The sequence below is a fragment of the Sciurus carolinensis genome, chromosome 14 (genome assembly GCF_902686445.1).
Source record: "Sciurus carolinensis chromosome 14, mSciCar1.2, whole genome shotgun sequence".
In the NCBI taxonomy this organism is placed as follows: Eukaryota; Metazoa; Chordata; class Mammalia; order Rodentia; family Sciuridae; genus Sciurus; species Sciurus carolinensis.
Genome location: NC_062226.1, coordinates 50,161,006 through 50,176,436, shown reverse-complemented (window position 1 = coordinate 50,176,436; position 15,431 = coordinate 50,161,006). Strand labels below are relative to the sequence as shown.

Genomic DNA, 15,431 nt, shown 5'->3' with positions numbered 1-15,431 from the left:
AGGCTGTTCTCAGGAATTTCTGGAAATAGCTTTTGAAAGTAAAATTAGGAGATAGCTATCTGTTCCTCTGTGTAGGAGCAAAGTCATTTTTACAGCACAGGAATTGGAAGCAAAGGCTCTGATTCTTCTGGGATTCCTTCTTTTCCCACTGGTTATAATAGCAATAACTAATTTTTTTCAGCATATAAAGCACATTTACATACAATTGTCTCAATATGGCCTTTGTTGTTAACCTTGTGCTATACATTCGAGCAGGTGTTACTAGTGTTATTTCCATTTTGCAGCTGGGGTAAAGACTGAGAGAGATTAATGACTTTGCCATAGCCATGAAGCTACTAAATGGGAGGCCTGGGGTTTCTGACTCTAGTCATATGCTCTGCCCAGTACATCACACTGAGTAGGGTCTCCTTAATCTGTACTGTGTGTTGCTAAGACTCTTGTGGAGGAATAATGTGAAAAAAGTATCATTCTCCTCTAGCAACAAAATATGCATAATGTAAACATCTGCAATGGTACTTACTAGTCTTTCCAAAATTGGATGAACTGAGACACTGAGTCATTTATACATGGAAATTAATATTTTATGTGTGTATAATTTCCAGGTATTCCTCATTTTGTGTATTTATTGTTTGTTTTGCTTTGTGGAATGGTGGATTTTGCATCATAGGCTGGCAGTTTCCTCAGCACATTTAAGATTTTATTGCATGATTTCCTGGTTTTGTTAATTTTGAAGTGTGTTGTTACTCTAAATTGTTTCTTGACAGGTAGTCTATATTTTTTCCTTTTCAACTTTGAAGACTATTTTCAGTGTTTAACAGTCAGTACAATATATTTATTTTAAAAAAGGAAACTTTTATTTATCTTACTTAGGACTTCAATTAGAGATTTAGGTCTTTACTGATTATGGAAATTCTTAGCCATTATTTCTTTAAAGCTCCACACCCCATTACTTTTTTACCTTTTTATTTTGGAATAAATATACCAAAAAGTTAAAAAAAAATACAAAAGGTATATAAAAGTAGTGGAATATTATGCAGCAATAAAAAGTATTGATTGATGCTACAACAACACAGATGAACCTGGAGAACAATATGCTAAGAGAAAGAAGTCATTACAAAAGACCATATGTCTTATGATTCCATTTATAGGAAAGGTTTAGATTAGACAAATTTATGGAAACTCACAGTAGGTTTCTAGTGACCTAGGACTGGAAAAACTGGGTTCCAGGGGCAAAATTGGGGAGTAACGAACAGACTTTTGTTGTATTGTTTTTACAATACAACGATTTTAGAACATGGAACTGTTCTAAAATCAACTGTGATAGTGGCATAACTTTCTGAGTATTTTAAAATGCATTGGATTATACACTTTGTTTTTCTTTTCGGCTCAACTGTATAGTAACATTTTCTATTTTTTCAGTCATTTTGCATGTTCTGTGTCATATTTCTGGAACAAGAAGTCAATGGTTTTTGAAAATAGACTAGTCATGAGCAAATACAAGCCAGACAATCTGATGTAGTTTGACAGATAAAGGACTGGACCGACAAGCTTCAAGTAGACTCATAGCAGGATGGTAATGCATTGACTGCAGGGAGACTGAGGATCAGATCTCTAGGATCTAGTCAAGGCTAGCTGAGGTTGGGAGCTCAGAGTCAGAGAAGACAGTCTCCTGTATGGGAAACATTCCTGCCCTTGCTTATGTGTGGGCAAGTTGGCTTTCTAGGTATTCCCTGTAGGTGTACCTGGTGATGTTTGAGGCCATGCTTCATGGCTGGGATTCTGGAATATTTTTTCACAGTTTGGAGTACCATTTTAGGCATTAGTTTTCATACTTTGTAGGAAGAAGACTGAAAGTTTTCAAAATCCTTGCAAGTCCTTGGAGTATGTGTCCTTATTTCCCTTTGATGGAAGGACAGGGTTTTCCTTGTATTCTCTATTTGGTCAGAGATGTTTTTGGCCAACCTCCTTCCAAGTGCATGCTAATGTTTGTGGCAGTGTGAGACACACCCCCTCATGGTATGTTGATTTATAGAAATATTATAGGAATATTCAAATGACAAAGATATTGTTGACCAACCTTACATCTGAGTTGTAGTCTTTTTCTCTTGCCTGTCAGATATTTCTCTGTGAAGTTGCCGATCAACTCCAATTAAACCTATCTCATCTATTCCATCTTTTGCAAACATGCTCCTCCTTCTGGTTTCCTTCCATTTTTAACATCGCTACTATTTGTGCAGGTCTCCAGGGCCTAGACATCTGTTTCCAATTCATTCCCCAAGTTCTTTTCATTCTTTTTTATTCTCTACCTCTGGTTTCCCACCTGCAGTTTCCAGTGCCTCCAGTACTTGATAAATACTGATCATCTCTTACGTACTTAACACTGTGTTAGGTGAGGACGGAACAAGAATTGTAAGATGTGGTCTTATCTTTTAAGAACTTATGATCTAGTTGAGATAATTTCTATACATGAACATAGTGAACACTACCAGACAGTATATAATTAAATGGGAAATTGGATGGGGCAAAGTTTTGTTAGAACTCAGAGAAAAAAATAAAGTAAGGACTCGAAAACTTAACTGAGGAAGTGGGGATTTAAACGAGGTCTTGAAACAGCACAGAATGGAATTAGGTAGGCATTTAAAATAAGGTGTAAGCTTATTGAGCATGACATTTTGGGAAGACAGGAGATTGTTTATATGTTAGAGATTAATGAGAAATAAAACTGAGAGGGAGGCAGCACTTAGTTTTGGCTGTAGGATGACCAGTGAATCTTTCAAGAGTGGCTTTTCTTTCTGTGTGCTTCTCAACTCAGAAGTCTCTAGAGGTGCTGGTACTCCAGGTGCTCCGCCTTCTGCCAGTCTTTCTCTACCAGTGCACAGCCTTTCGTGTGCATGACAGGCGTTTTGGTTTGGCTTGTGTATTCCCCGTCCTTGTGACTTGTCTGCGTGATTTCTGTCCCTTCCTTCTTCAAGGCCCTTCTCAGAACTCACCATCTCTTGGTTGCTTTCCCTGGTGATCCCTAACCCACTGACGTTTTCTCTCCTCTCTAGATTCCTTTTGAAATGACTTTCTCTTCAAAAGAGTTCAGATCAAGTACCTTTTGGTTTTCTAATAATTTAGAATCACATAGACTTCGCTTCCTTTACAGTACGTGGATAAGTTCTTTGAAAGGTTAGATTGTATTTTATAATTTATTGTTTATAATTTATCGGTCCTCTTAGTACTGGGCTGGATTGGTAGCTTTTCAGAAAATTTTCTTTTCAAATCATCATTTGTGATATTAATTATTTCTTGCTGTTGTTAGGAGAAAGACAGATGCAAACGGTGGGAATACAAGGTTAAGAGAATAATCCTATAAACTGGGACCACTGTGCTGACCCCCACATGCTTTATTTTCCAGAAGGCAATTTACCTGCATCCCTGCCTGGCTTAAGTGGACAGGCTATGTCACATTCCTCTTCGAACTACCTGTTACCTGCAGGGGAAATGCAGGCCTGAAATAACGTCAATAAGAGGAACCCCAGTTACCCTCAAGGGGAAGACTTTGTGTGCCTTTTCACAGATCAGGTACTGAAACTCAGGGAGAGTAGGATAGTTCCTCCTAACCATAAACTCTTTAAGAATTTATGGCTAAGAATCGAATTCAAACTGATCAGCATGGGCCAAGGTGACCTAGAGTTGTCATGGCCGTGGGGACTTGAGAATTTGTTGTTGGCCTTCTGTTAGTCAAAAGTCAAGAGGAGGACTTGCGTGGGACTCTGGAAATGTCTCTGGAATCCCCAGTAAAGCTACAGTGCAGGAGGGATACACTGTCCCTCTCCCCTCTGAGAGAACTCACTCTCTCCCTTGAGACTGTCCCTTTTCCCTTTTCTTATCCCCTCAATAAACTCATTCCTATTACTCTGAGTGACAAGTTGACATATCCGAAATCTTTTTGACTCCATTGCAAGAATCAGGGTTTGAAGGTGGAGTCTTCACACCACCTCAATTTCTCAGAAGGCCCCAGCTCTGTGACATTGTCAATGTGTCTACTGTCATGACTGCCCTTGGTAAATGTTACTTAAATTTAGATCATGCAGTGGATTGCAAGTCAAAGACCATTGGTTTTTTTCTTCCAATTTATAGAAAGTAGAAAATAAGAGCAAAACCACTAAACCCATTTTCTGGGAGATCCTCTATCTGTTGTCTTTCTTTGAGCCTCTCAGTCCTCTGTATCCGTTAAGTATATATTATTCATTTATCTTTGACATATTTTCACTTACTGCCTCATGTAGCTTTTCTAAATAATTTATGTTTGTAGATAGAGATAAATTGTGTATATTAATTGCAGCTCAAGAGAAGAGATTGAAGTGTTTTAGAAAGATTAATCCTGGTTAAACTCTATCTAATTGATCCATGTTGGCAAGCTTCCTGAGTTTTAAAATTTTAATAAAATACCAATTCATGAAAAAAAATCATCTGTTGTAGCTGAAATTGAACTTAAGAAAGTCTTGGATTGTTATTCTAAGTAATACAATTATTCTCTCACCTCCTTAAAAAGCTTATAAGGTGTTTTGGATTGAGAACACATGATTTATATATGTTAAAATTCCAGTTTTCTGGGTGGTAATGTAATTTCAGTGAGACTGAAAAACTATATGAACGATACATACCTGGCTTTGGAAATGTGCCTAGCATCCTCTTACTTGCTTTCATTTTACAGAATGGTTCTTCTGTTAATCTGGAGTGAATTTTGTATGCATTCAGGGTGTGTGTGTATGAGAGAGAAAGGGAGTGAGAAAGGGATAGTTATATACTTGGGTAACCAAAACAAAGTAGTCAAAAAGCTATTGCCAGTCAGGCTGAATTTTCAACAGTTTATATAGGTTTACAATTTTCTTTTCAGGGGTAGTAACTTACTAAATCTCCTAGGAATGTTCTTGTCCTTGTCTCCGTATTAATAAAATACAGTACTCTTAACTAATGGCCGGATGTGAGTTGGAGTTTTGTTAGACATTGACTTCTTCAATTTGCTTTGCAGGTTGTTTGTATTCGCTCTACTTGGAAAGCCCTCTCTCCAAAGTTGAGTTGTGACACAAGACCTCTCATTTTGAAGACTCTGAGTGAACTGTTTTCTCTGGTTCCTTCCTTAACAGTCAATACAGCTGAGTATGAGGTATGCATTTGCAGTCCATCTAGATGCCTGTTTTTACTTTACAAAGACATATGACATTTTTATAATATTTTATCAGACAAAAACCCTTTAGTGTTTTTATTTTTTGTTCTGAAAACAACTGATACCTTTATGGATCCTTACAAGTAAGAGGATAGCTACTCTTACTAATTTTGTGTCTTTATGATTTATGTAACTCAAGGAGACTGAGATTTTATTATGAGGTTATGGTCAAGATTTTTAAAAGCCACTATGTTAAAAATGGTGTTTTAAAAATAATAGCGTTCATAAGATCAAAAATTTCAAATCATTTTATTAATGTTTTCAGTTCTGAAAAATAATCTAGGAAGACTTTAATAAAGACAAGATAGATTCTTCTAGTGTTGAAAATTACTCAGTGTTATAATGATTGAAACAGTTAGCAGAAGATTCCGTTGCCATAAAATTCATATATTGCTGCTTAGCATTTTCTTCATTATCTCTTCTTGGAAAAGAGTGAAATGAATCAGAAGGTGGCAGACTACATTTATGCTTCTACTTTTGTATGCCCTATTCTCCTTCATGTTCACCATTGTTTCTTTTCCTGCCAAGAACAGCAGTTGATTCTCACTTGGAGTCTTAGTGAGCTTTTATTTTGATTTAGTGGCTTCACAGACTTCATAAACTACCACCCAAAGATTCTAATAGTAGTTCTTTATGTGTTTTAGATTATGTGACTAGACAGGGTTGTAGGATACCACTTGTAGTAATTCTGAATGCCACATAATGAATAAAATCAAATGTGTCCTTTTTGACTTTAAATATCTAACACAGCACCTGGCACATACTGTGTAATTTGTGTGTACTTGCTGAATAAACAATTGAACCAATCCAGTGTATTTTGAGTTCATTCTTATGATGTGTAGACTTTGGCTTTAGGGTATTAAACAAAGAATCAATCTGTGACTCCTAGAGTTTAGAGTTCACCAACAGTCTTTTTTTTATGGCTGTAGTTCTTGGTTACTTACCCTTATATTGTCCCAAAGCCTGTAGGGCTACTGATAAAGAGCTGAGTCTAGAAACTGAGGCAGGGGCATGCTGTATGTGTTTTCTGTCTTGCAGTGCTGAAATCTCATACCTTTGTTTCACTTGTTCTTTGAGTTTCTCCGATTTTATTATAGGTTTATTTACGAAATGGTTTGTGTGTTGGGCTCTTATTTGCTTATCCATAGCTGTGAATTATCTTTTGGACTAGATTCAGACTTTACCCTCCTTTAATTCATCGTAATGCTGATCTAACGCTGAGGTTGTTCTGTTGTTCAGGCAGACTGCTTTGGGACCTTTATCCATCTCTTCCCTCTGAGTCAAGGGTGTCCCTTCAGTGCCAGTGGTCGCCTTGGAAGAAGAAGTAAAGAACTGTTGAAGGAGGGACTCTCCATCCTTCCCTCCACTTTCCACTCTCTAGTCCTTTCTTCCATCCTTCCTTCCTCTTCTCTCTTTCTGTGTGTTTTTAGATAATTTGCTTTCTTTTACTTGCTTAGAACTTTTTTGGGAATAAGCCAAAGTTGAATTTAGTTTCCCTAAAGCATTTCTTAGGTCCCTTCTATTCCTGGTCACTTCAGTGCCTTATGTTCACCTAAAATGAAGTCCAACCTATTTTACACCCAGCCTATATGAGACCACTCTACATGCTGGCCTCTCTCTATTGTCCTGCACCCTGCATTCCAGAGAAATGAGGCTACCTGTCATTTCCCTACATGCCTCCAAACTTTCTCTTTTCTTTTGTTTGTGTTGTTCCCTCTGTCCAGACTTCCTGTCTGTTTCATCTCTAATTTTACAATCTGTTTTAGAAATAAAGAATGGTTTTCACTCATCCCAGCCTTTGAGAATTTTTTCCTGCAAACACGTCTATTACTTCCAAAGTTCTTTATCTATATTGTTATAAGAACTTTTTCCCCCCTGTTTTCTACTACAAAGATATGTTTACATATATTCTTTTCTGCCTCAGAATTATGAACTTGCCGAAAATAGAGTCCATGATTCAATTAGAGCATATCTTATGAATTGATTTGTACAATGCTTGGTATTTTTATTCATTGAGAGTATATTTATTAAAGTAGTACTAGGCCTTAGAGATACTACTAAACAATGATAGATAGTATTTTGAATTCCTATTAAATTTCCAGAACTCTGCTAGTTACTTTATACCAATTAATTCTAAGACCTGATAGTAAGATATTTTATATTATTTTACAGCTACAGAAAGTACTGAGACTTTGGGAGGCCTATTATATATTAAACAGTTTTTTTTTTTTTTATTTGAGTATATGCCATGTGTCAGGCAGGTACCTTAAGTAATATTTTAGTTATCACGTGAAAACTAGTGCCAGCGTCCAGGACCTTCTAGCTTGACAGGGTGTATTTTCCCATTATATCATGTCATCAGTCCTTGTTTTTTAGAAGCTCAAAAGGTTGATGAAGAGATGGAAGGAACCAATGATAATTATAATAACATTTGGTGGGTACAGTTAATCAAAGGGCATTGGAAATGTTGTGGAGGACATGAGAAACCTCATTAGGAGGAATCTAAAGTAACCTTATTTTGTTGGTGCCATTAGGCTGGGATCTTAACGAGTTAATATAATGCTGTTTCCAGTTGAAGTTCAGGGAATAGAAGATGCAAAGGCAAGGTGATAGAGAGAAGCATTCATGACTGAGAAGGGCAAGAAGTTAGATCTGGCTGAAATGAAGACGACATTGAGTATTAGAAGATTGATTTTTATGTTGAACTAATTATTTATTAATCATTTGTCATTTTTAAGAAATTAGTCTGACTTCTGTGGTCTAAATCTTTGAAATGAAAAAGACATGGTCATTGCTCTAAGGAATGTACAACCTAGTAGGGTGTTAATCATACCAGATGCTAATGTGTACCACATGCCATATGGCTTTTGGAGAAAGATAAACTCTCTTATGGGTTGGGGATTAGGAACAGTGGCCTGAAATAGTGACATTTGTATTAGGATTTGAGAGGTCAGTGAGAAATGGTTAGGTTGTAGATTTAATAATCTTAAAATCTCAATGTGTTTAATTTATCTGTGTGTTTAAATGGATAGGTCTGTTGCTGAGTATTTTCATTTTACAAATGATAGTCATTCATTTCACTTTATGAATGACAGGTTGAGTCAGTTAATGATTAGGTATAAAAAGTGATTTAATTTCCATTATTTTTACTTCAGATTGCTTATTCTCAGTTTTATCTTTGTCTTTATTTTTTTTCTCTGTGTTTTCTAATTTTTCAGAATTTCAAAGTTCAAGTGCTCAGTTTCCTCTGGACTCACACACAAAACAAGGTACTATCAAGGGTATTAGTGAATCAGAACAAAGCTGGGGCCAGAATCATGAAAACAGGCTCTTAAGAATGAGAAATATGAGTAATTCTTTTGAAATGATGACTTCTTGGTTAAAAAAGTATTAGTAAGTTTGGATTTAAAAAAAAATTCTCAATTTATGCCCATTAATACATTTTCATTATAAAGCACACTTAATTTTTTTTAAATCTGACAAAGAGAGATTGTTGACATTATCTCATATTTTAATGTGGTCTTTCTCATTTCCTGTTTTGCCCCTCCCCCACCAACAAGCAATCCAAACAAAAAGTTCATTTCAAATCACAGAATATCAAGAAGAGGGTATCATTGATGTTACATCTGACTCATGGGTGAATGAGCTTAGATTCCAGAAGGCCCTCTTGTCCTGTTGGCAGGTGGAGAGCCAGAAACCAAACACATTGTCAGACTCTAAACCCTCATTCTCCTTCCACTAAACCACGCTATTTCACGGGGACCTGAACAATTATGAGTTGCTTTATGTGTAGTGCCCAAATTAGGATAAAAATTTAGTGTTTCTGACCCTTTTGCCCAATGCTATTTTCTATTTTTATTTGGAACAGATTCTCCAGAAAAATGTTTGGCACTGATCATTTTTTCCAGTTCTCCTTACTTCCCTTTTCAGTCCTTTTCACTCCTCCCTCCATAGTATTTTCTTTTGAAATGAGGAGAGAGTTCCTTGGTTTCTCTTTTGAAGTTGCAAGTAAATATCCTTTTGGCCTAAGCAAGTCTTGAGGACTGTTTTCTAAAGCATTGACCATAGAACCTTGGGGTTGGTGAGGGAGAATTTCTTTCTCCCTCTGTATCTGATGTTTAATTCATGTTATTTTTTATTTGTTTGTTTTGTTCTTCTTTTACCCTCTCTAGGACCCAATTGTAGCAAATGCTGCGTACAAGTCTCTGTCCCACTTTAGTGCAGGAGAACACACCATTCTTCATCTGCCTGAAAAGGTATGTATTTCTGCTTTCTCCTTGACATATCATTAGGATTGTTTCTGCTGGGTTTTACCACTTTATATTATACCCTCTCTTAGGAGAGCCTTACCTGATGAATGAATATACAACTAGATATATTGTCCATATATAAGAATTCAGATTCATTATTTGTTTCATCTGTTTAGGACTGTAGGAGGTCTTAGCCTTCTAGAATTTAATGCATTTAAAACTCTGAAGTAGACGAAAGACAGCTGTGGTGCAAATGATGTTGTTTGAAGGTGACTGGATGTATGCTTGGTCTAGATGATGGGTGCCATTGTAGAAACCACCTTGCTGCCAAGTCAGTGCTCCATTTTGAACTTCAAATCCAGGCGTGGTCTGTGGTAGACTAAGATTTTCTACCACCTGTACAGCTGAAGATCTTTATTTGTGATAAATAGCAAATACCTTATGGAAAACATCTTCTATTTATTAATCTACTGTGAAATTATGTATAGGTTAACCCTAGAGAATTAGATGAAAAAAGTATCACTGTCCTTTAAGGATTAGCACATAGTATGGCATTATTTTAGTTTTAAAAATAAACTTATTATCTTCGTTTTGAACTGAATGATACAACTTTTTTTTCTGGTATCTATCTAATACAACCAGTTTAAAATTATTAGGTTCTGTTAAGGGGTTCAATATCTGATTTCACATTTAGTGGCATGATGAGTTCAAGTGCATCTGGATGTTTATTGAATCACTTTAGGGTATAAGGCAGATGTTGCGTTACATGAAGTTATATGTAATATTACCCAGAAACTATCCAGGAGGTCAAGTGGCAAGCAGGTTTGGTGTGAATTTGTTGCCATTAAAATGGGTTTGGCTTTTTCTTCAGGATTGAGTTTCTACAGAGATTAGATGTCAGTAAGAAACTGGCAATCTTTTGTTCACTGAATTGAATTGGAGCCACCACGTAAAGAGAACCGAAAATAGGTTCTAGAAAGTGTTCAACGTGTTCACATCCCAAACAAGTCCCCAAAGGCTAAATCCTAAATAAGGCAGGATTTTCTATACTATTAAGGACTCATAAAGACAAATTGGATGGCTTGTCATGCAGTGGTTACAAATAGGAAGGCTTAAGTAAAGGTGTTTTATAACACATATAATTTAAAAAGATGGGACTTCAAGCTGTACTGTGGTGACTACAAATACCCACAGCTGCTTGAGAAAGGAGAAAAAGCAATGTGAAAGTGGTGTGCAAATGCCTAGCAATAGATTAGCATCTGGAGAGATACCTTTTATTATTTTTTTAAATAATCAATTGCTTGTTTAGATCACAGCGTAAACATTTATTTTTAGCAATTATTCCTGAAATATTCCAGCTGGAATAGCTTTTATTAAATAATTCCCATATACTATAGACTGTTTATTCTTCCCTACCTCTTTAAATATTGACATGTTTTTATTTTTTTATGACTTCAGGATGACATTCAGTTTCTGATTGAGTTTATACTCAGTTAAGTGCTGTACTGTGTCAAATAGTAGCTACTTCCTCATTGAGACTCTTCTATACCTTCAAATCCCTGAAGAGCTGTAAATAGTTCTTTATACCTTCCAATATAAATAGTATGCTTGGTCCAAAGGTGGGTGCCAAAAGGTGGGTGCCATCTTGCTGCCAAGTCAGCATGCCATCTTGAACTTGGTATTCGTTTTTTTTTTTTTTTTTTTTTTTTTTAACATTACAAATGAAGATCTTTGGCTGCACAGGTGGTAGAAAATTTTAGTCTACCACAGACCATGCCTGAATTTGAAGTTCAAGGTAGCACACTGATTTGGCAGCAAGGTGGTTTCTACAGTGGCACCTGTCTTCTGAACCAAGCATAATATTTATGCTGGAAGGTATAAGCATCCACATCTATTTGGGCCTCCACCATCACAATGCAAAGAGTAGTAAAGCAATGCTGTAGGGCTAATTCTTTTGTAGCTATATTTCTCTACCTTTGTTCTGTATTAATCCTCTTCTGAGATATATCCTTCTTCCAAAAGTAGCAGTGGCTCACCATGGTGGAGAGTTCAACTTAGGTTGTGAGGAGGTGATGTAAGTGGTTGGAAAGTCTTTTCCCACTTCAGTCTCTCAGGCTCTGATATACAGGACCTGTCTCCTCACCAAAAATCATTGCTTTCCAGACCAAATCATGCATTCTTCCTTTTATCTATTATTTTCAGTTTGGTTCTTTGAATACCTGAACACTAAAGGTCTAGAAAGTGTTGAACGTGTTCATATCCCAAACAAGTCCCTAAAGGCTAAGGATCTAGCCATCTCTTGTCTTGTAGGTGATAGCAGTGATATGAAAGGGGCTTATTTTCAATAAAAGTGTATTTTCCAATGTTTCCAAAGCCTGTGCTTGGTAGGTACTTCTTTAATGTAAAAACTAAGATTCTTCTTTGTTATCAGAGATTACTCATTCTACACCAAAGGCAACTGTCTTGCTCATAAGACTTAAAATTCCTGTATACTCTTGCAGTGAAATTATATCCACATTCTTTCTTTCTGCTTGTGGAAACTTGTGAAATAAACTTTGAGGCCACGGTGAATTCCAAGTAGAATTAATTAAAAATAACATATCCATAAAAACATGGCTACCTTTGTAAATTATAATTCAGCTACTTTGGTAAGCACAATTTTTCTTTAAATTAACTTAAGTATTTCTTGTTGATTGGTGGAAATCAATTTATAGTGTATGACTTGTTGAAAGTTAACAGACAAGTTGAATAAAAGGAATGAGAGGAGTGTCAGACATCAGAAGGAAGATGTGGGGCTGAATGAAACAGTTCATTTAAAGCAAGATGGAAAACATCCAGTGGATAGTAGAGCTGAATGAGATCTCGCGTGAGCTGAGGATTTCAATACCATATCCATTAACTCATCTTTCTTGTCACTGACTTGTTATTAGGACATTCTGTGTGACTAGAGGTGATGAACACTTAACATTTGCATTAGTTTAGTAATGATTTGTTGGACATGTACTATTAGATCCTGTTTTATGAGCTGGGGGTGTTGAATGAATGCATGTGTTTTATTGTTTATTAACAGTCTTTGTGAACCACTTAAAATGCAGATCAAAAGTTAGTTCAAAAATTTGGGAGGACTTTTTTGAGGACTTATTGATTCTAATGTTGAAAAAATAGACAAGAATGATTTTTCCCTTTTAGTTGTATTTCTTTTATTTTCAAAAGCTATTTACTGATCTGCCCTGCCTTATTTAGCACTGCCCTATCAAAGGAGGGGGAAAAAATAAAACTACATAGAATGGTTTTTCTGGTAAAAGAGTAATGGATAAGTGTTTAGATAGAAGATATTGATTCCCTTCTCTGATTCGAACTCATTAAAAATCTTCAGCTATTTAAAAATTAAACTTTTTATTATAGAGATCTTAAGATAGATTGTTTTGTTGATTTCTGGAGTTAATTTTAGAAGTAATATAAAAGAACTCATTATGCGTCTAGGGTTGGTATAAATATGGCGTAACCCATTTGGCTTTGATTTAAGTGAATGTCACTGCATTCATCAGAAGCTGTTTCTCTTTTTAACTGAATTTATGCAGATACTTGACATGTTCCAAATTAAAATCCTCTGTTTATGCACAGACTCTCGGATTTTCATAGGTTATACACACAGAAAGGTGGTTGAAAGGTTATCTGGCTCAGAACTCGGGGTAAGGCATTTTGTAGGCTAAGCTTTTCAGTATTCAATTTGAAGCAGATTCGAAAAGTAATTTGTCAGCTTATATTTTTTGGCTTTCCATTTAAGTTTTTTCAACACAGCTTAGCTATAATTGGAAGGGCTTTGTTGTTGTTGCATGTGTGCTTTAAATGGATATGCAGTTGTTCCCGGGTGTTTTAGCAGCTGATGGAATCCATTCGCCAAAATTTTATGACTTCAACAGGTATTCTTTCATAAGACTTACCTTGATTTTTGCTGGTTGTACTTACTCTGAACTTATTCAATTGTTGTACACAATCCAAAGGAAGATACTGGTGTTAGCATAGGGAAACTAAAACAAGTAATTCTTTAAAAAGTGAACAGAGAAGGAGGAAAATATAATGAAATGGAGGTCAAACAAATAATAAATGCTAATTTGTCCAAGACAATCAACTCACCTTTGAGGGGAAAAAAATGAAGGTGTGATCATATCATTATAAGAATATGGAGTTTATTATGTGTACTTAAATTATAGTACATCTGTAATTTCTTTGTAATAATTTATGCAAATTCAGGATGTAGACTTATGCTATTCATTGCATAGCAGATAAATTAATATAGGCACCCAGTTGCTTTAATGTGAAATTAGATAAATTGGATAGGTGGATCAATTTTCTTTATCCTCTACCTGGTAGCTTTTTCTCTGATGTCTCTTAGAAATATTGATGGCCTGAATACTGTTTAGGTTGATTAAGCAGAAGGACTAGATAGGATAAAATATGTACAAAAATGATATCCCTTTTACAGTAAATAATTCTGGAAACATTTGGTCCTTTGGCATTCTTTCTACACCAGTTCATAACAGTTCCTTGTGGTAGAGGTGGTGGCAAAACCTGTGTGGCTCATCTTTCTTCTTTTTCCCGGCCTCCTTCCTTTGTCTTTAGACAGGTTTACTGACATGTAATTCACATTCCATACAGACACTCATTTACACTGTACATCTCAGTGCTTTCAGTATATTTAAAGAACTGTGCATTTAATCACAGACCAACTACATTTTAATTTTAGAATCTTTTTCTCCCTAAAAGAAACTCTATTAATAGTCAATCCACATTCCCCTCAACCCCCTAAGAAACCTTTGCTCTGCCTTCTGTTGCTATAAAATTGTCTGTTCTGGATCCTTCCTATACATGGAAGCATATAGGATACACTCTTTTGTGGTTGGTTTCCTTCACTTAGCATAGTGTTTTCAAAGTTCATTTATGTGTAGCAGGTATCTGCACTTTACCCCTTTTTATGTCTGAATTATATTCCGTTGTATGGATATGCCACATTTTGTTTATATATTCATCAATTGATGAACAGCTGGGTTTGCTTCCATTTTGGAGCTCTTATGAATAATACTACTGTGAACATTTATGTGCAGATTTTTGTGTGATTATGTTTTGATTTCTCTTGGTAAAAGACCTAGAAGTGGAATTGCTGGTCCATACAGTGATTCTGTTTCCCAAAGAACTATGATGTGTCAAAAAGTAGGAAGTGAGGCTGAGGGGCACAGAGACAATTACTTTTCCCAGGACTTTTCAGTATACTAGAACTAGTTAGAATCTCTAAGATAACTCTTGGTTATAGTAAATCTAGAAAATTCCAAGTATATATATGCAAACCAGAGACACTTGGGAAACCCTAATTGTCAGAACCAAAAGGGATTCTGAACCTGCCAGTTTATCTCTGGTATGCATTGTTGTCAGTGAACGTCTTGGTTCGTACATGATATTTTCTCTGTAGGTGTAGCTGGTTCAATATTAAGTCTTGTCTTGGAAAGTAATCAGATGGTCAGGTTGCTTTCACTCTTCCTTCACTAGTGAAGAGGATACTAGTTATGGTTGAAAGGCTTCATTGGAGTTGAGATTATTATACTTAGGAGAAGCATTTCCTCTGTTTTCCTCTATCCCTCTGCAAGAATCCTGACTCAGTGCAGTTCCTAAATGAAACAGTGCTTTGGGGACCTATGAAGAAGGCAGTCTGCAGGAATTGTTAATTATTTCTAAAAATAACTCCGGGAGACAGGCTAATGGTAATGACTGGGTTCTGGAACTTTATGGTTATAGCAACCACTTTTATATATTTTGATTTCCTCCCCTAATGCTTAATTATCTCCATGTGGGCATTATGATGGTATGTCATTGAAAGTATTAAAAATTTAATTAATTGCTTAACAGTTATATCTTGTGGAAACTACAATAGTGGTAATCTTTTTACATTTTTTATTTTTGGTTCACACAAA

The 15,431-nt window shown here is 35.9% G+C and overlaps 1 protein-coding gene across 1 annotated transcript in view; it reads left to right on the top strand.

Moving 5' to 3' along the window:
- Focad (focadhesin) overlaps window positions 1-15,431 on the top strand; it is a 299,217-nt gene that overhangs the window by 178,596 nt on the left and 105,190 nt on the right. Inside the window, exons 16-18 of the mRNA XM_047524416.1 lie at window positions 5,021-5,155; window positions 8,434-8,484; window positions 9,388-9,471. Coding sequence (XP_047380372.1) covers window positions 5,021-5,155; window positions 8,434-8,484; window positions 9,388-9,471 — 270 coding nt within the window. The remainder of the gene's footprint in view (window positions 1-5,020; window positions 5,156-8,433; window positions 8,485-9,387; window positions 9,472-15,431) is intronic.